Source organism: Nuphar pumila, chromosome 2 (genome assembly GCF_984573655.1).
Source record: "Nuphar pumila chromosome 2, dmNupPumi1.hap1.1, whole genome shotgun sequence".
Lineage (NCBI taxonomy): Eukaryota > Viridiplantae > Streptophyta > Magnoliopsida > Nymphaeales > Nymphaeaceae > Nuphar > Nuphar pumila.
This window is the reverse complement of record NC_143250.1, coordinates 135,892,378-135,912,874: the sequence shown is the minus strand read 5'-3', so window position 1 is coordinate 135,912,874 and position 20,497 is coordinate 135,892,378. Positions and strand designations below refer to the sequence as shown.

Below are 20,497 nucleotides of genomic sequence, written 5' to 3'. Positions count from 1 at the left end.
TATGATAAAAGGAGGAGATAAAGTGTTAGTTGTGTTCAAACCTGACAATCATGTAAAAACTTACACGCGTCCACATTTTGGGAGGCAAAATAGCTATAATAGTGGCTACAAGAAGGTTATTTGTGAATTCTCCCAAGCCATATGACGCTCCTGAGAACAAAGTGACGTCCGTTGAAAAAACCATACCAAGGTAGGAAGAACCAATCAAAGGAAGAGATTCATTTTCACTTGCTCAATTATCGGAGGCACTTCATTTGTTACTCAAATATCATCTACATCGGGTGTCGTGATAGCCTCATCTTCTCCTCCAGGTATGTTTTCTTAGATCGTTGATTCATGGGCATCTTTTCATATGACACTTCATGAGAATGGTCTATTCGATTTCTGCACTAACTCAAAAACTTTCTATGTTTCAACTGTCGATGGAACATATTTGCAAATTAAAAGTATTGGAACCTTAAATCCTTTTCAAAGCTTTTTTGTGCCAAAAGTTAGGGTTGTTTCTCAACTAAATTTAAACCTCCTTTCCATTTTACAAATTTATGATCATTAATGTGAAATCTCTTTATCATTTAAGGGTTGTCTCGTACAGGATCTTCGGTCCGAGAAGCAGATTGGGCAAGGCCATAGGAGGAGAGATCTCTACTTCATGAATTATCTAAATCTTCCTTCAAATTATTTTTGTAATTATGTCCAAGATAAGGATATTGAAACTTGGAATAAAAGACTTGGACACCCAAGCTACTCAAAGATGTATCTTCTTCCTTTTGGGAAAACATTTTGTAACAAAAAAGATTTAGTTTGCAAAGATTGTATATTTGGAAAGATGAAATCCATCACTTTTCCTAACAAAACTTTTGTCTCTAAGATACCTTTTGAATTAGTGCATTCAGATGTTTGGGAACCTCCTCCTGTCGTGTCAAAATGAGGATATTCATATTATGTCATCTTTATCGATGATTTCACTAGATATGTATGAATCTACTTCCTTGATTTTAAATCCGATGTGTTTTCTTTCTTTAGGAAATTCCATATGATTGTCAAAAACCAAATTCAAATCCGAGAATTTGAAGCAAGATTCATTGGTTCAAAAATCCAAGTAGTAGATCTCTTTACAAAGAGCTTGACAAAGCAAAAATTTTGGTTTTTGAAGTCCAAGTTGTCCATGGTGATTATCAGAGTTACCAGAAGCTTCTTAGATAGGTGTGAAGCTTTCTTCCTGAAAACTTCTTCGGAAGCGTGATACTCTTCGCTTCTGAAACTTGATGATAACCTCGATTCCTTCACGCATCTCCTATGCTTTCCACACGCTTCATTTATTCTTCTTATATGTTATCTTATTCAACTTTTCATGTTATTTATATGTTTTCTCACTCTTCTCACTCACTTCCATGTGCTTTCTCTAAATTAGCAGTCAGTATTTGTATATTTTGTTAAAATTTAATTTTTACACTAAAAAATCATGAAATTTAATATTAGTCACTTTTATTTTAGTTTTTATTTGTGTTTCATTTTGATTCACATTCAATTCTTATATTTCTTTTTTTATTCCTCGCTTCCCGCTTCCTATACATTTTAAAATGCATCGCTTCTCGCTTTCGCTTTCCGTATCGTTTTCCGCTTCCGCTTCCAAGTTGGCAACATTGGTGTTTACCATGTTCAACTTGAGGAAGGCTATCAAGAGCTAACGTCAGATGACTCTGGATATTGGATCTAGATCCAAATCTGATCCAGATCCAGTACCTAGATTCAGCATGCATAGGAGATCACGTTTCCTTGTTTGTGTGGTTTCCTTATAATTGTTGTTTCCTTTATTATCCAGTTTCCCTCTTGTATAAGGAAATATACCTTTGTATTTTAGTTTCCTTATTGCATAAGAAAATAGCTATTGTTGTAAAGAAAAGACTATCTCATACTCTATAAATAACAGCATCCTATCTCACGGTTCCTCATTGGGAATTGGTTCAGCAGCAGCTTCTGTTTTTTCTTTTCTCCTCCTACTTCTTTAGAGTGGTCTGGACATTGAGAGGTGCCATATTTTTTAAAATAAAGTACAATCGAATCTGTGTGCATGGCTGCATGCCTGCGCGTGCATGTGTGTGAATTCTAGATCACTGAATCTCATTTTTGACCTTGCACCACGGGTGCATACACTTTGTGTGCATGGCGGGCATAAGTGAGTGAGAGTGTGCATGTGAATAATAGTTCGGCGAATCTTATTTTTGTCCTTGCACTTGCAAACTGTAAAATCATGATCCCCCACCTGTGCAAAACTACTAGATGAGAGGCATTTTAGAATGATTTTGGCGCATTTAATTCATATTATTTTTTCTCGCAATGGTGGAAGTAAGGTAGATTTTATGCTATCATGATCTTTTCTAGTACTTCTTTATAGTTCAAGCATTTCCCATATGTGCCCTGTAGGTTAATGCTAGTACTTTTCTCCTTGTCTTAATCATGATCTTAGTTTGAAGTGAAGCAGATGATCACTTGCATTTTGATGAAGATGATATGTCACACATTTAACCCTTCAAAGATTTGGCAAAATCCATTCTCTTTTTTCTTCTGAAACCCCTTATCAAAGGGTTTTTCCAGCTATACATTTTAAATCAATTGATTCACCCCCCCCCCCCCCCCCCCCCCACACACACACACAAAAAAAAAAAAAAAAAGCGTTCTGGTTTATTTAACCGTCCATCAGTCTAGATGCTTTTTATTTATAAAATTGTTGAGTGAGTTCTGAAAGCACCATATAGAGGTAGGGAGCATGGGATGCCTCACCTCCGGAGCAAGATATATAGCATGCTTGGCTCATGCTTCCATTGCATCTCCTGTCCGCTTTCCCTACACTTACTCTTATTCTTCCCACATGCTTCATTTCACACTTCCTCTCCTGAGTTTCGGTCTAGGGATCTTAAAAATCATGAATTTTCAAGAATAGGAGTTTTCTTTCTAGTTGGGGAAAAACATTTGAGTAGGGATGGCAGTGGACCGGGGCGGGGGTGGGGGACAAGGTCTCCACCCCCGCCCCGTTTTAAAATCTGAACCTCCATCCATGCCTCCATCCCCGCCGGGGATGGATTTTAACCTCCACCCCCGCCTTCATCTCCGTTTCATGTCCTCCATCTCCGGTCCAAATGGGGGCGAGGCAGGGCGGGCCCCGTTTCCCCTTGGTCTATAGTCATCCCTTGAAGGATTAGGGACGGGGCGGGGCAAGGCGGGGATTGAGATGGGGCGGGGTGGGGGAAAGTGTAAGTCCATCCCCGCACGGGGATAGATTTTAACCTTCATCCCCGCCTCCATCCCGGTTTCATGCCCTTCATCCCCGGTCCAAACGGGGCGAAGCGGGGCTCCGTTGTTTCTGGTCCACTGCCATCCCTACATTTGAGCATGCTTTAACAAAATCGTGAAATAGTAATTTTAGTTAAAAAAGAGTTAAAACTATTAGTCGGTTTTACATTCTTTCCCGCTTGTTTCTGAATTTACTCATGTAATTCTCTACCAACTCCATGAACACTATGATTTCACTTAATATAATGACCGTTTTAGGATTTGCAATGCACTTTTGAATAGAAAAATAGAGCACAACATCAAAGAACTCCATTATCATTTAATTGCCAATAGATAAGGTATAATATTATAGTTGTATATGTGACCTAGTTTTAACTTTTTAAGGTTGTGATAATTTTAATTTCATATCTCAATAGTAGCACGGATCATGTTGGTCAAGAAAAAACAATATGTGTTTGCTTCTCAGTTGACTCTGTTTTTGGTTTGATTATTTGATTCTTATTTCTTTTATCTGATTCCCTTTTTGTTTCAAATTCAATTTTCTTGACTTTGCTTTGCTTCTGATTTCACTTTCAAATTGATTACCGCTTTTGCTTTCTGGAAATTTTAAAATGTGTGCTTCTTGGTTTTACTTTCTATATCACTTTGAACTTCTGCTTCCTAGTCACAACATTATGCTTGCTTAGTTTTTTGCCAGGACCGTTTTGCTGATGGTACCATTAATCACCTTCATGAACTCAAGCAAATGTCACCTCCAAGAATTTAAGCATGATGTTGAGTCAATACAGATCTCTTGGCACTAAACTTGATGCAGATGTTCATTAGGAGCAACCTGTCAAAAATGGATGTGATTGATGATGGCGGTATCAATCGGACAGTGAGCATTATGATGACATTTTTGCTAGGATAATTGTGTACTGATTGCAGGCCTAAGATGACCAAAGACCTTGATATATTAGTAGATGATCATTGGAGTTCACAGACCCATGTATATTCCGGGTACACTAGATCTTATTGTGGGAGAAGAGAATTATGTTAGTGTATGAGAAGGGTATGCTATTTTTGGGTTAGAGCATATTTTGAGTGCAAATAAAGGGTGCAATATGACCGTTGAGATATCTAATATGGTTGGATTACTGTGCCTGGTGCTGTTAAAATATACATGTAATCAATATATTTATATATATATATAAATATATATATATAAATATATTCACCCATACCCGATAAGGGGTATTTCTGTAAAATCGCCCAATAGGGGCAGTATAGTCTTTTTCCTTTTTTTACTTTTTCTTTTCTTTTTCCTTTTTCTCCTTTTTCTTTATTTTTTCTTTTTCTTTTTTGTGCATTAAATGCACCTTCATTGGGGGCCCCAACAAGGAGTCGTTGGGCCCCCAACGGTCACAATTGTGACCGTTGGGAGCCCAACGACACCTTGTTGGGTCTCCCAATGGTGCCTTTTCTCTCCTTTCTCTAAACCCTCTCTCACTCCTCTCTTGCCTATAAATAAGTGGGGTCTCCCCCTTTGTAATGTGTGGCTTCTTCAAGCCCTTTAGTGCATTTATAAGATTTTATGCTTTCTAGCCATTATTGGCTTTTGTGTATGTCCTCTTTTGGACTTGTTCTTTGATTTCTATGTGTGAATGTCCATTGTAGGACATACATTTCTTTTCTGCATATTTCATTACATGGTATCAGAGCCTTGGTTGTGCTCTTGATTCATATAGCTAGTTGTCTTGTTCTATCTCTCTTTGCTTGTCCTCCATTGTTGATTATATAATGGAAGGAGAACAAAAGATTGATTTCTCCTTCAAGTTCAATGGTACTAACTACATGATGTGGGCCGCCGCCATGGAGAACAACCTCAAAGGTAAAAAGCTTTGGGGATACGTTATGGGCACCATTAGGGAACCTCAACTTCAACTTACGAAAATAGATGGTGATCAAGAAAAAGCCCTAGAAGGAAATGCTCGCATGAAGGCTATTGAAGATCACCAATCCAAGGTTGAAGATTGGGAAAGTAAGCATGCAAAAATTCTTGCATGGTTCATGAACAACGTGGAGCTAAAGATTTGCGCAAACATTGCTAAATTCCGCCTAGCAAATGAAGCATGGTTCTTTATGAAAGGTATGTATACCCAAAAAGACCTTGCTCGTCAATTCTTTATCCAAGAAAAAATTCGTACCATTAAGCAAGGTGAAATGAGTGTAAGAGATTACTATAGCACTCTTGGCCCTTTGTGGGATGAGTTATCTCTTCTTGAACCTAAATGGGTATCAAGTGAAGATGTGGAAATGCGAAGAGAACAAATGGAGAAAGAACACTTTTTCCAATTTTTACATGGGCTTAGGCCCGAATATGAACAAGTGAGGTCCTCCCTCCTTCATAGATCCAAACCACTTCCTTTGGAAGATGCAATAGCCGAAATATGCCAAGAGGAAACACGTCTTGGTATGATTAAAGGAGGAGATGAAGTTCTTGCCGTGACTAAACCCGGCAATCATATGAAAACCTACAAGCCTCCACACTTTGGGAGGCAAAATAACTATAATGGCAATTATAGGAAAGCCATTTGCCATCATTGCCAAGAACCGGGTCATATAAGACCTAATTGTCTAAAGATAAATGAACCTCCAAAAGGTAAAGTTGCTATTATTGAAGAAATCCCGCAAAAGAAGGAGGAGCCAATGAAAGGAAAAGAGTCTTTCTCCCTTGCTCAACTATCCGAAGCACTTCAAATCCTACTCAAGTCACCATCAACTTCGGGAGCCGCCATTGCCTCTTCTTCTCCTCCAGGTACGCCTTCTTGGATTCTTGACTCTGGAGCATCTTTTCATATGACCCCTATTAAAAATGGACTATCCAATGTATGTAGCAACTCCAAAAATTCCTATGTTTCCACCGCCGATGGTACCTCTTTACAAGTTAAAAGTTTTGGAACCTTAGATTTTTCAAAAGATTTTTTTGTGCCAAATGTAAGAGTAGTACCTCAACTTAATTTAAATCTTTTATCTGTCTCTTAAATATGTGATCATGGATGTGAAATCTCCTTCTCAACCCAAGATTGCTCTATACAGGATCTCCAGTCCGGGAAGCGGATTGGGCAAGGCCATAGGAGGGGAGATCTCTACTACATGACCAATTTGAAACTTCCTACTAACTCATTTTGTAATCATGTCCAAGATAAAAATATAGAAACTTGGCATCAAAGACTTGGACATCCAAGCTTCTCAAAAATGTACTCCTTTCCTTTTGGAAAGAAATTTTGTAATGAGAAACATTTTGTTTATAAGAGTTGTATTTTTGGAAAAATGAAATCCACCCCCTTTCCAAAAAGAACATTTGTGTCAAAAAGACCCTTTGAACTAGTTCATTCGGATGTTTGGGGTCCTTCTCCGGTCATATCAAAAGGAGGATACTCGTATTATGTTACTTTCATTGATGATTTCACTCGATATGTGTGGATATATTTTCTCAATCTAAAATCCAAAGTCTTTAACTTTTTTAAAAAGTTTCATATAATTGTCAAAAATCAATTTTCAACTAATATCTCCATTCTTCGATCCGATTCCGGTGGAGAATATCTATCAAATGAATTTCAAGAATATTTGGAAACCAATGGAATTTGTCATCAAAGGTCATGTCCTAGGACTCCCCAACAAAACGGTCTAGCCGAAAGAAAGCATAGACATATCTTGGAAACCTCTAGGACTCTTCTCATTTCCAAAGAAATTCCAAAATGTTATTGGGCCGAAGCCGCCTTAACCTCTACTTATTTGATAAATAGGATGATATCCTCATCTCTACAAAATATATCTCCATATGAAAAACTTTTTGAAAGAACACCCGATTTTAATAGATTAAGAATTTTTGGGTGTAAGTGTTTTGTCCTTACACATAAAAGAGATAAGTTATCTCCCAAAGCTATCGAATGTGTGTTCTTAGGATACGGAGAAAATCAAAAGGGTTTTAGGTGCTTCGATCCCAAAAGCAACAAACTATATGTATCCAAAGATGTTACCTTTTTAGAAAATGAGAACGGTTTTGAGAAAAATAAAGATATTGATGAAAGCGAATATGCTTTCTTATTTGATCTTCTCTCTCAAGAAGATGTGACTCCCCACGTTGAGGATGTTTCTAATGATTTAGAGGATACTCCTCTTAGTAATGTTGAAAATGGAAGTAATGATGTTGAAAATAGGTTAATTCAAACCTATGCTAGGCGTGGTCAAGAAACTCCCATTAGTGCGTTAGAAAAATATTCTCAAAGTTCCAACATAGAAGAAACCTCTTTAAGGAGATCTAGCCGGATCTCCAATCCACCAAATAGGTTTGTTTCCTATGAGTCCCTAACACCTAAATATAGGGCATGCCTAATTGCATTACACTCTTATCATGAACCATCACACTATAATGAAGCCAAAAACATTCCTCAATGGGTTGAAGCCATGAAACTAGAACTTAGTGCCTTTGAAAAGGCTAAAACTTAGGAAATATCTTCATTACCCACTGGAAAGAAGTCTATTGGATGTAGATGGGTCTTCAAAATTAAAACTAAAAGTGATGGGTCATTAGAGCGTTATAAAGCTAGGTTGGTAGCCAAAGGGTATGCTCAAGAGTACGGAATAGATTATGAAGAAACCTTCGCTCCCGTAGCTAGAATGACTAGTGTTAGGACTCTTATTGCAGTTGCATCCGTTAAAAAATGGCCTATCTATCAATTGGATGTTAAGAACGCATTTCTTAATGGCGAATTAAGTGAAGAGGTCTATATGGATCCTCCACCGGGAGTATCTATTGGTGAAAACAAAATACTTAAACTAAAAAAGGCACTATATGGGTTAAAACAAGCTTCGAAAGCTTGGCATGACAAATTTAGCAGTGTAATGACTAGTTTGAATTTTCGTCCATGTTATACTGACACTGCGTTGTTTGTGAAAAGTGCAGGATCTTCAGTAGTGATTCTACTACTATATGTTGATGATATGATCATCACTGGAAGTGATGAACAAGGAATCCATGATATTAAGAAAGTTTTAAAAGAAAATTTTGATATGTCTGACCTTGGTTTCTTAAGATATTTTTTAGGTATTGAAGTTGCCTACTCTCCCCGAGGGTATATTCTCTCTCAGATGAAACTTGCTGCTGACATTTGTTCCAAATCTGGCATTTCCGATGATAAGAAGGCAGACACCCCTGAGGTCATCAATGCAAAGTTAAGGTTGGAAGATGAAACACTTCTCGAGAATCTTACTCCCTACCGGCAACTTGTTGGGGCCCTGACCTACTTATCCATCTCTCGGCCAGACATAGCTCATGCAATTCACTCAGTCAGTCAGTTTCAACATGCACCTACATCTGTGCACATGAGTGCAGTCTTAAGAATAGTCAGATACATTAAAAACACCATAACTAAGGGAGTTTTTCTTTCCTCTTCATCATCTCTTGATTTAATTGCTTATACTGATGCTGATTGGGAAGGAAACCCTAATGATAGAGTCTCAACTACCGGTTTTTGTGTTTTCCTAGGTGACTCTATGATCTCTTGGAGATGCAAGAAGCAGCAAAAGGTGTCATTATCCTCAACTGAAGCGGAATATCGTGCAATGGCCACTACAACCATGGAGCTTGTATGGCTTAGAAGTCTCTGTTAGAGAGTGACTTGGAATACATTGGGTTCAATAATGAACCCATACTTATGCACGTGGAGTGCAAATATACCCATTAAAGGGAAACAACATAAGCACATAATGTGCTAACACATAAAACCCATAAAAAGGGAAAAATATGACATAAAGTCATACGTTGCATATCATTGAAGAATAATGGAGAAGGGGTAAAAACCCCATTACAATGGAGCATAAGCTCCCTCAAGAAGTAGAAAATACAAAGGGGGAGACTCCTATTTATAACACAAGAAAGGAGCCACCTAGGGGGCTCCCAAAGGAGTCGTTGGGAGCCCCCAACGGTCACATTTGTGACCGTTGGGGGCTCCCCAACGACTCTTTGGGGAGCCATCCTAGGTTGCGCAAACCATGAAAAAAAGGAAAAAATAAAAATTAAAATAAAAGATAAAAATTACAAACATATTCCAAATGGAATATGCGTAAAACTAGAAATGTCTAAACTACCCCTATGCCTATAAATAGAGAAATATATATTTTATATATATAATTAGGATAATACATATGCATATATACCATATATGAATATGTATTATACTTTATATATATAAAATATATATAATATTACAAATGTTGAATGATACATTTTAACACCCCCCCTCAAGCTTTGCGTGGGGGAACAAAAAGGTTGAAGACGGCAAGAGGAAGAATCTCAAAGCTTCAAGAGCTTTCAGAACGAATGTCATTGTAAATATCTTCCTCCAATGTCTTTATCGATGAGCACCTTCTATCCAAGGGACTTCCTTTTCTCTTATCTTCAAGATCCTGAGAAAAGAAAACAACAAAGAACAAGTAAAAAATACATTTGCACTTTACTCAAAAAGGAACATTCCTAACAAGGTGCAAAAATTTATCTATAATATGATACTTACTTTAGCATGAAACGAAAAATTTAGAAAACCAAAGTTTCTAAATCATACATTATGTTAAAACAAAAATGAGCGGAAGCACATTATGCAAAAATAAATTACAAGAATGCATAATGCATTCATAAGGTCCAACATTGGACAAATATAACCCCATAATGGGGAATAACAAAATGATCCACAAAGGGATACCACAAGAAGCTTACGAAGAGGCATAACATACATATGCTTTATTGAATGAGAGTCCAAAAAAAGGCCATAAAGAGCATATGCATATACGAATCATAATATGAATTGATACTCAAAGAACTAAAACATGCTTCAAACATGTAGTGAATTTCCAAAAAAGAGAAACGAAGTCTCCAAGCATACTTTAGGCAAAATAAACCCAAGAGTTCACAAGGTTTTTTTTTTTTTTTAAAAACATTTATGAAAGTCACACTTAATGAAAAAAACATTTTACATATAAGGGTGGCAAAAACCATAAGCACTTAATATATAGATTAAATGCTAAGAAATCAACTTGATATGCATATCAAAAAGATGATTTACTTGAAAAACACAAGTCATGAATGGAATTTTGCAAATTTCAATAATAGTTTATTCATTACAAACAACTTCCTCATTAGTCCTCCAAAACCCATAAATCAAGTGTATAAGCTACTAGATCAAGAATATAAAGCCATTTAAAGGCCAAAGACACACACAAAGGTGTGTAAACGAACATCTTGTCTACATATATTAATACTTGAAATAAGTGCATCTACGACAAGAGCAAGAGAATACATGCCAACATGGACTAAAAAGTATCTCTTGTCTACGTAAAAATACACTTAAAACCAAGTATGTTCAGCTATTAGAACAAGAGTAATAAGCCAACCATGGGCTAAAACATAAAACATCTCTTGTCTATATAAGATGGCACTTGAAATGAGTGAAATAAGCCAACCATGGGCATACATCTAAGCGACTTGAACAAGAACACAAACGCCAACATGGACTAAGATCACACACGATGGTGTGAATCAACGTGTCTTGTCTACATATAAGATCACTCAAGACAAGTGTGTTCAGCTACTAGACCAAGAGAGCAAAAGCCAACAAAGGGCTAAAAACACACGAAGGTGTAATAAAATTCTTGTCTACATATGATGACACTTAGATAATGGGCATAAAAGGAAAAGACTTTTGAGACAATAAACTTGTAATGACAACAATAAAACCTTGAATTAACATAATATTCCTTTTAAAAAGAATTCTCATAACAATAACATTTTGGAATAAATGCATGTAAAAAATATCTTCAACAAGATACTATAATCGATAAAAATTCTTGAGAACAAATGTGTGAACATACACACACTAAGAACACTTGTGCAAAAACACAAAAACACAAAAACACAAAAACATAAATGTGCAAATGCACTCATAAGATCCATAAGCAAGAAAAGGTTGGGCAATAATCCCAAAACCCTTGATTTTAAATATACCTTAAAACATTTAAGGTTTCAAAACACCATATGTCCATCACATTTACATAGAAGCATCCATAATATCAATGGCCACAAGAGAAAAAATGAGTGACACACTCATAATTAGAGATCATACAACAAATCATTTTAGAGTCCCAAGGTGCCCATAACTCACCTCAACAACCATCTATAATATGGAAGGTGGACAAACTAAAATGATATAACACGAGGTGCCCATAACTCACCTCAACAAACATCTCTAATATAACAATAATAAGGCCAAATAAAAGATGCATTAAATAACATGTGATGGACAAATATAAATGCCACAAAAAGGCAATAAACACTTAAGGAATCATTTTTCAAAGAAAAGAGGACCGATTAAAAAATTGAATCAAAAAGGTCCAATAATCAATAATGTGTTTTATAACAACAATTTTGTATAAACACAAATTATGCTTAATCTTCAAACAAGTCATTTATACCAAAAAGGACTTATTAAGCAATAACCACAACAACATAAAGAATTCATCAAGACAATCAAGCTTTTAATCAAAGAAATCATAAGAACCGTAATGGTTCACAAAGAAGGCTTTAACACAATACTCAAGGAATGAATATTTAAAACACTTGAAAATTTATAAATTTGGGATTAAATCCCATACAACAATTTTAAAAAAAACCTTTGATTGTGATGAGATATGCGGAAACATTCAAAGTGCTAAAAGCACTTACAATGATTTAAAAAGGACTCAATATCTAAATATATTTTTCACAAAAATAAATGTGCATAAAGGCTCCATAATGCAAAAATGTCTACGAAGAGACAATACACATGTGAGCACAAAAGGCTTTATAAAAGATGTGCACGAGGGCACTCATACAATACTTGAACAAATACACACCAAGGTGTAAACAAACATGCACTAAGGCATGTATTTCATAAAAAGAGGGAATGCATACAAGCGCAAATATTTGAGAAACAAATGTGCACAAAACACAAAAATACACAAAAGTGAGCAAGTATGCACTTTATAAAAAGAGCAATGCTTGAAATTCTCAAACTTTAACAATTTGCAATTGAGGACAAAGAAAACCATATTATGGCCAATGTAGGCATTTTTAAAAGATATTATTAAGAGGTTTCGAAACCTTATGAAAAATACAAACCAACAAGATGAAAAATGAAATCATTTATACCAAAAGGATGCAAAAGATGAACTATGCACTCTATGTAGTGTGAGAAATTCTTTTTAAAAAATCTTTCCTAATGGTTTATCATAAACAATTTTTCAAAAAAGAAACATTGAAAAACTTTTAGGAGTTCTTATAAGTTATCATTAACAAGAACTACTTTAAGATTCAACAAAGATTTTTAGATAAGAGAGATTTTCATATAAGGATTATATCAAATTTTTCAAAGAATGCACTAAAATTCATAATCAAAAGAGGAACTCAAATCAACTTAGAGTTCATATGAGAGTTAAGAAATTTTAAGCAAAGATCATTACTTTAGCAAGAAATCATATATATAATTTTAAAAAATAACTTATAGGTCAATCATGAGATAGTTATGTAAGAATTATAAATCTCACATAATTGAAGGTAATTAAAAAAAAACATAAATTGCTATTATATGCGATGAGTAGTTTGATAAACATAAATTATATATTTGAACAACAAACGAGTTCACCAAATTTGAGGGAGATAATTTTAAAATATACGAGCACACGAAATGTGAAAAGACATAATTCAACTATCATAACCATTAAACGAACAAACTATATGCAAGAAACATATTTTTAAATGCATAATACTTTAAGAAAAGGGATACATACCAAATAACTTCAAAAGCATAATACTTTAGGAAGAGCAATGAATACTTCACCATTTCTTGAGCGACACGCTTTCCGTTGCACCAAGAGACAGCCCCATCATGACCTCGCTTTGATACCATGTTAGAGAGTGACTTGGAATACATTGGGTTCAATAATGAACCCATACTTATGCACGTGGAGTGCAAATATACCCATTAAAGGGAAACAACATAAGCACATAATGTGCTAACACATAAAACCCATAAAAAGGGAAAAATATGACATAAAGTCATAAGTTGCATATCATTGAAGAATAATGGAGAAGGGGTAAAAACCCCATTACAATGGAGCATAAGCTCCCTCAAGAAGTAGAAAATACAAAGGGGGAGACCCCTATTTATAACACAAGAAAGGGGCCACCTAGGGGGCTCCCAAAGGAGTCGTTGGGAGCCCCCAACGGTCACATTTGTGACCGTTGGGGGCTCCCCAACGACTCTTTGGGGAGCCATCCTAGGTTGCGCAAACCATGAAAAAAGGAAAAAATAAAAAATAAAATAAAAGATAAAAATTACAAACATATTCCAAATGGAATATGCGTAAAACTAGAAATGTCTAAACTACCCCTATGCCTATAAATAGAGAAATATATATTTTATATATATAATTAGGATAATACATATGCATATATACCATATATGAATATGTATTATACTTTATATATATATAAAATATATATAATATTACAAATGTTGAATGATACATTTTAACAATCTCCTCAATGATATGGGCGTAATCATCTCCACTCCTTCGAAGATGTGTTGTGATAACAAAAGTGCCATTTACATTGCAAGCAATCACACCTTCCATGAGCGGACTAAACACATAGAGATGGACTGCCACTATGTTCGAGATGAATACTTAAAAGGAACCATAGCACTGCCCTACGTCACATCCGAGTACCAGTTGGCGGACTTCTTCACTAAAGCTCTTGCTACTCCTCGTTTCATGTTTCTTCTCAACAAGCTTTCGGTTGTATCCCCATAAAGCTTGAGGGGGGGTGTTAAAATATACATGTAATCAATATATTTATATATATATATATATATAAATATATATATATATATAAATATATTCACCCATACCCGATAAGGGGTATTTCTGTAAAATCGCCCAATAGGGGCAGTATAGTCTTTTTCCTTTTTTTACTTTTTCTTTTTCCTTTTTTTCCTTTTTCTTTATTTTTTCTTTTTCTTTTTTGTGCATTAAATGCACCTTCATTGGGGGGCCCAACAAGGAGTCGTTGGGCCCCTAACGGTCACAATTGTGACCGTTGGGAGCCCAACAACACCTTGTTGGGTCTCCCAATGGTGCCTTTTCTCTCCTTTCTCTAAACCCTCTCTCACTCCTCTCTTGCCTATAAATAAGTGGGGTCTCCCCCTTTGTAATGTGTGGCTTCTTCAAGCCCTTTAGTGCATTTATAAGATTTTATGCTTTCTAGCCATTATTGGCTTTTGTGTATGTCCTCTTTTGGACTTGTTCTTTGATTTCTATGTGTGAATGTCCATTGTAGGACATACATTTCTTTTCCGCATATTTCATTACAGGTGCTACCACTAGTCTTTTCTATTATTTATTAAGGGCAGTCTTGTCCATTATTGTAGTATTGTTGTGAAAGTCAAAGTAAGAGCTCTTTTGTTGTCCCATTTCAGATGTGCCGTTTGGGGGGGGGGGGTCCATATATGTTGTAACTCTTTTCTTTTGAATGAAGTTTCTTTGAATAGTTTTCTCTCACACCCTCTTTTGTGCATCTTCTTCTTCTTTGCTTGATATGATCTCAGAGCCATATCTAGACTGGAGAGGAGCCATTAGAGCATGATTTGGAGGTGCTAAATGCTTCATCCTCAGTCAAACAGAACTAGCCATTGGGGTTCATTTTTTGAGTTGCTGATGTCAGCATCGGAGTTGAGTTTTCTTTGATTGATGTAGGATTTTACTAGGTGTTGATTTTAGCTGTTTGTATCGAGAATCGTGTAAATCGGAGTCATTGGTTTTTCTACATTTTTTTCTCTATATTGTGGATTTCATGCCAAATAAAGTCCAGTTTGATTGATCTGATGCATTTGGTCTTATTGGTAGCTTTTGGGTATGCAAATCAGATGGATTCAGGGCGTTTTTGAGTTAGTAAGCCTTTGAATGTGATTTGGGTGCCTAATATTGAGATTCAAGTGAATTCTATTGATGGTTTGGGTGTTTTGTATTGGGCGGTAACTGGTTCTTTATTCTATAGTCAAGTTTTGGTGTTGCTGGTGTCTTGATATTACTGGAGGTAGTAATAATTGCCTGCTGGCACCAGTATAGTGATATTTTTGCTGGCATTACCTATTGTAGCATTTTGGGTGGTGACTCTTGTGTGGTTCTTGTAGGTATCAGTTTTGGCTTCCCATTGGTAGTGCTTATCCTTGAAGTTTTGTAGTGTTTGCTTGCTGTAACTGTGATTCAATTTTCTGTACTTTGCTTTGTGCAAGATTTTTAAATATTGTAGTTGATTGTTTGGTGAGTTATGTAGAAGAAGGAAACCATTCAAATCATTTCCATCAAACTTGATGGCACAAATTATGCCTGTTGGATTGAATTTATAAGGACAGTGGTAAAGAGATTTGGGCACCTAAGGTACTTAGGTGGTACCAAATCTAAGCTAAAGAAGGGTGATGCAAATTATGACACCGATATTGTAGAATGGGAGGACAATGCCAAATTTAAATCATGTCTCTTGGGTATTGTGGAGAAAAATATTGTAGTCAATATTTTGAACTATGAAGCAGCTAAAGATGCTTGAGGGTATATTAAGCAAATTTATAAACAGTCAAACTGGGCTAAAAGGTATCAGCTAGAGCAATAACTTAAGGCATTAAGACAGGGAAATGAGTCTATTCAAGTGTTCTTTGCTAGGTTCTAGCATCTACCTGATGCCTTAGCCTTGATGTTACCTTACACCAAGTGCATGAAGTGTGATGAGTGCATAGAGTGCAAAAGTGAGACTAGCTGTGTATAATTGATTTTCTAATGGCACTTCATCCCGAGTTTGATAGCATTTGCAATGGCATTCTTCACTGTCCTTTCCTCCCTATCTTTGCCCAGACTTTGACAGAGTTGCTGTTGAAAGTGACTGAGATTAAGTCTCTTAGCTCTCAGTCTTTAAAGGAGACAATGCTTGCAGTAGCCCAGCAGTCAGGAGGTGGTAAATCTGGAGGTACTAGAGGAGATATGAATTCAATTCAGTGTCACTTATTGTAGAAGATATGATCATATGAAAAATACATGCCCAAACTTAATGCAGAAGGGTAGAGTCTTTGTAGCTCCTTCCATTGGAGAAGGATGGAGACCCAAGGATGGGAAAGTTGATAGCTGTGGGCATACTTAGTCTACTACCCCTTATGCAGTGAGTTCTTCTGAGCATTTGGGTGGTAGTCAGTTACAGTCTTTGGAGTAGATGCAACAGTTGTGACTCTTAGTTTAGTCAGTCATTGTGCATCCTCTCCTTCTCTTTCATCTTCTAGTACTACTTATGCGGGTATCTATATTAATTATCCTATTTGGTTGATAGACGCATGAGCATTATCTCATATGACTGCTCATGAGTCTAACTTAACCAACTGACATCTGTGCAGTGATATGTTTTGCACTCTAGATGAGTCTTCTATGTTTGTCTTTAAAGTTAAATCCATTACTTCCAATTCTTCTCCCGGAAGTAAATTGAATATTTTGCAAGTTTATCATGTCTCTTCTCTTGCTATGAATCTTATTTCTGTTGACTAAATTATCAAGATCAACTGTTAGAGAGGAGCATTGAGATTGTCCATAAGGAGAGGGAATTTGTACTACTTGGATTGGCCGGATATGAGTACTTAGAGGAGATATGGAGTTGGTTTCGGGTTGGGAGTTGCAGTTTTGGATGAGTCTGCTTTGTGGCACTAGAGACTGGGTTATATTTTCAGCTTTAGGTTGCAACATTTGGTGTCTTCGAGGAGTTTAGATGGGTATAAAATAGTCAATTCATGAGTGTGAGAGTTGTAGTTTGGCTAAATCTTATGTTATACCTTTTGGGTCTAGTGATAGGGAGTTTGATATAGCCTTTGATCTTGTACATTATGATGTGTCTCACCAGTTTTTTCTAAGGGTGGTTTTGCATACTTTGTCACCTTTGTTGATAATTGTACAAGATACACTTGGATTTATTTCATGAAAGATAGAAATGAACTCATTGAGATTTTTAAGAAACTTTGTGCTATATGGTTGAAACACAGTTTATTGCTAAGATTAAGATTCTTCATATTGATTCTAGTGGTGAATATTTTAGTCATATGTTTGAGAGTTTCTTGCATGATGGGGGATTGCTCATCAAAAGTCATGTCCTTATACCCTTAATATAATGAAGTTGCATTAAGAAAGAATCAACATATCTTGGAGACTAATAGAACTTTGTTACTTGGTGGGTGTGTACTTAGTAGAGCTTGGGGTTAGTGTATGTGGGAGAACTACCTTGTACTATGGCAACATGAGTGGAATTTATATTGCAAAGAATCCAATTTTTTTTGAGAGAATAAAGCATATTGAGATAGATTGTCGCTTTACAAGGAGAGTATATGACTGTCACAAGGACACGGCTAAAAGAATACGAGACACACCATTTTTATGCAATTTTCTATTAAGAGTAGTATACAAGAGAACCCGACACCATGGCACGTTGAAGTGTCCCTGTGACATAGGTATATGAAGATGAAGTTATTTCTCTTGAACACATAAGCTCTAAGGATAGAGTGCACATGTGTTTACGAAGAGTCTTGCTTTGTATTTGAAGTCATTCCTCTCCAAACTTGGAATGATTCCATTGGCATCATCCCAAGTTTGAGGGAAAGTGTTGAAATATATAATATAGTTGTATTACTCTGTCCAGTGCTACCTCATGTAGTATTTTCTATTATTTATTAAGGGCAGTCTTGTCCATTATTATAGTATTGTCGTAAAAGTCAAAATGAGAGGTCTTTTGTTCCATTTCATATGTGCAGTTAGAAAAGGGGGCGACCCATATATTTTGTTGTAAGTTTTAACTCTTTTTTCTTTTCAATGAAGTTTCTGAGAGAGAGAGAGAGAGAGAGAGAGAGAGAGAGAGAGAGAGAGAGAGAGAGAGAGGTTACAATAAGCCAGTGGAGCACCAATGACATTATTGTGTTCGAGCATATGTCAAGAATGCAAGAGAAAGTTCGGATGTGAATAAATAGACAAAATCATAGAAAAGATGGGATAGTTTTAGAAGACGGATGGGCAAGTCAAAAGCTCTCAAGGAGGGAATCAAATGGCTACGAATTCATCATGGGTGATAATCAACTTTCATTTACATTAATGAGATGTGAAGCAAACACTTCCATTAGGGCCTTTCTCAACACCCAAAATGGTGAGAAAATGTCCATTTTCATACGTGTTCATTTTCTCATTTAGGTGTGGAGCAAACCCTGGAAAAGCAGGGCTTTTGTTTTTAATATGATGTATGTGTCTCAGATATATTTTGTTTTGGGTTTTATGTGAAGTCTGGAACCGGGATTTTTTTTTGGGTTTTTGGTTAAGGTTTTTGGCAAATCTGACCAAGAATCCGCTCTAAGATTAAGGTTAACTTGAAATTTCTAAATGTCAATTAGGACCTGTTGCATACAGTTTTGGCATTTGATCTTGATAATGACCATGTAATATATAGATTATTCCTCTCTTTTGGGCAGGCTTGTGCCTTATATAGCAACTGGTGGCCTTTACTGTCAGGTAAATATTTTGAATTGTGTCATATTTCTAGTAAAGGAAGCATTTCATTTTTTTCTACAATTGAGAGAAATTTACTTGTGGTAATTCTACATGGCTGCAGCTCTCATGTATGTGTTGGTGCCTATGCCCTGCTTATTTTTTGGTGGTGGTTCAACTCAGTTCCTGAGCTCCAGAGACGGTGGTGGGTGAGTAATTTTTCTGATTTTTCTTCAGTAAATAATAGAAATCCTTCAGTACACAGTGCTTGCTCTAGTAGGATAGACGTGTATCATCACACCTGTGCTTAGTTAGCGCAAATCCTAGTGGACATTGTCTAAAATCTGAGTTGGTTAATTATTACTTCTGAATATTCTCAAGACTATCCTTAAGAATGTAAAATCGGCCACTTTACGGTTTTTGTGCCTTTTTGTTCAATTCATATTTGATGAAAAGTCACCTAAACGTTAGATGGAGTCTGAGTTCATGCATCTAAGCCTCTGCATCATTTGGTTCTTTGACAACATCCTAGTGTGGCTAAGAAGTTTGCAGTATGCTCAGAGTTCATGAATCAATCTCTCCAGATGTATTTCTCTATTTGGTGTGCATTAAGTTGGAATGTTTATTTTCATAAATGATTTGTTTTTTTGTATTCTTAATGGAGCACCTTGCTGAAAAGTTCATGGGTTACCAAACTCTAGTTGAGTAGGAAACTGTTTGGTGTTCATTAAGTTTGAATATTTATTTTTGCAAAATGATTTTTTTTTTTAAATTTTGTATTCTTGATAGACTTCCTTGCTGAAAAGTTCCTGGATTACCAGACTCTAGTCGAGTAGGACACCAAGACTAGAACTAGCAATGTTAAAAATGAAGGCTTTCAGTAGTATTCAATCCTCGTGTCTTATGCAATCCAAATTGTTAATATGGTCTAGTTGTCCTGTTTACTTTTACATGATTGGTGTTGATTTTTTGCAGTGTTTATTGTTCTGACAGATGGATAGATGCTGCAAAATTCCTAACTGGTGCATCTGCTGTTGGAAGTATTGCCATCCCTGCAATTTTGAGACACGCCCATCTGATCGAAACCGGTGCAATGTTCATCGAGTTTACTTCCTTCTTCATTCTTGTTTGCACGGTTTTGTGTTTCCATAGAGTGAGCCTTGAGGAAGATTGGTGAAGCTATTTTGTATTGCTTAACCCGTTAACCGTTATCTGTACAAATAAAGGAAAATATGTATATTTTACTTGGAGGCTGAAAGAAGATGCTTTTTCAATTTAATATATATCCAAAATGTGGAAGTTTGCTGTTTTCTGCGTTAGTTTTTTGGTTTAATTTTTCTGCCATCTGTCAGATTGAAAGCATTCTTGGACAACACTTTGTTTGTGTTCGCTGGGCATCCAACTAAATGCAATGGAACAATGTTGGAGGGACTTCTGTTCATAAGAGCCTGTCAAGTCTTTGACAGTATTACAGTGTGATTAAGCTTGGGATAGAACTTTGTCGTGTCATGTAAGCTTCCATTTGATGATAAAGATTCCTTTCATGAGTATCATGTCTGCCTTCTCCAAGACAATTACA

General features: G+C 36.1%; 1 protein-coding gene across 1 annotated transcript in view; it reads left to right on the top strand.

Annotated features, from left to right (window-relative positions):
• The window catches only part of LOC149847219 (Vacuolar protein sorting 55 (VPS55) family protein), a 41,983-nt gene extending 21,755 nt beyond the window's left edge, over positions 1 to 20,228 (top strand). The window contains exons 2-4 of the mRNA XM_089996874.1: positions 18,903 to 18,942; positions 19,043 to 19,127; positions 19,912 to 20,228. Coding sequence (XP_089853000.1) covers positions 18,903 to 18,942; positions 19,043 to 19,127; positions 19,912 to 20,095 — 309 coding nt within the window. The 3' untranslated portion in view covers positions 20,096 to 20,228. The remainder of the gene's footprint in view (positions 1 to 18,902; positions 18,943 to 19,042; positions 19,128 to 19,911) is intronic.
• The last annotated feature ends 269 nt before the right edge of the window (positions 20,229 to 20,497 follow it).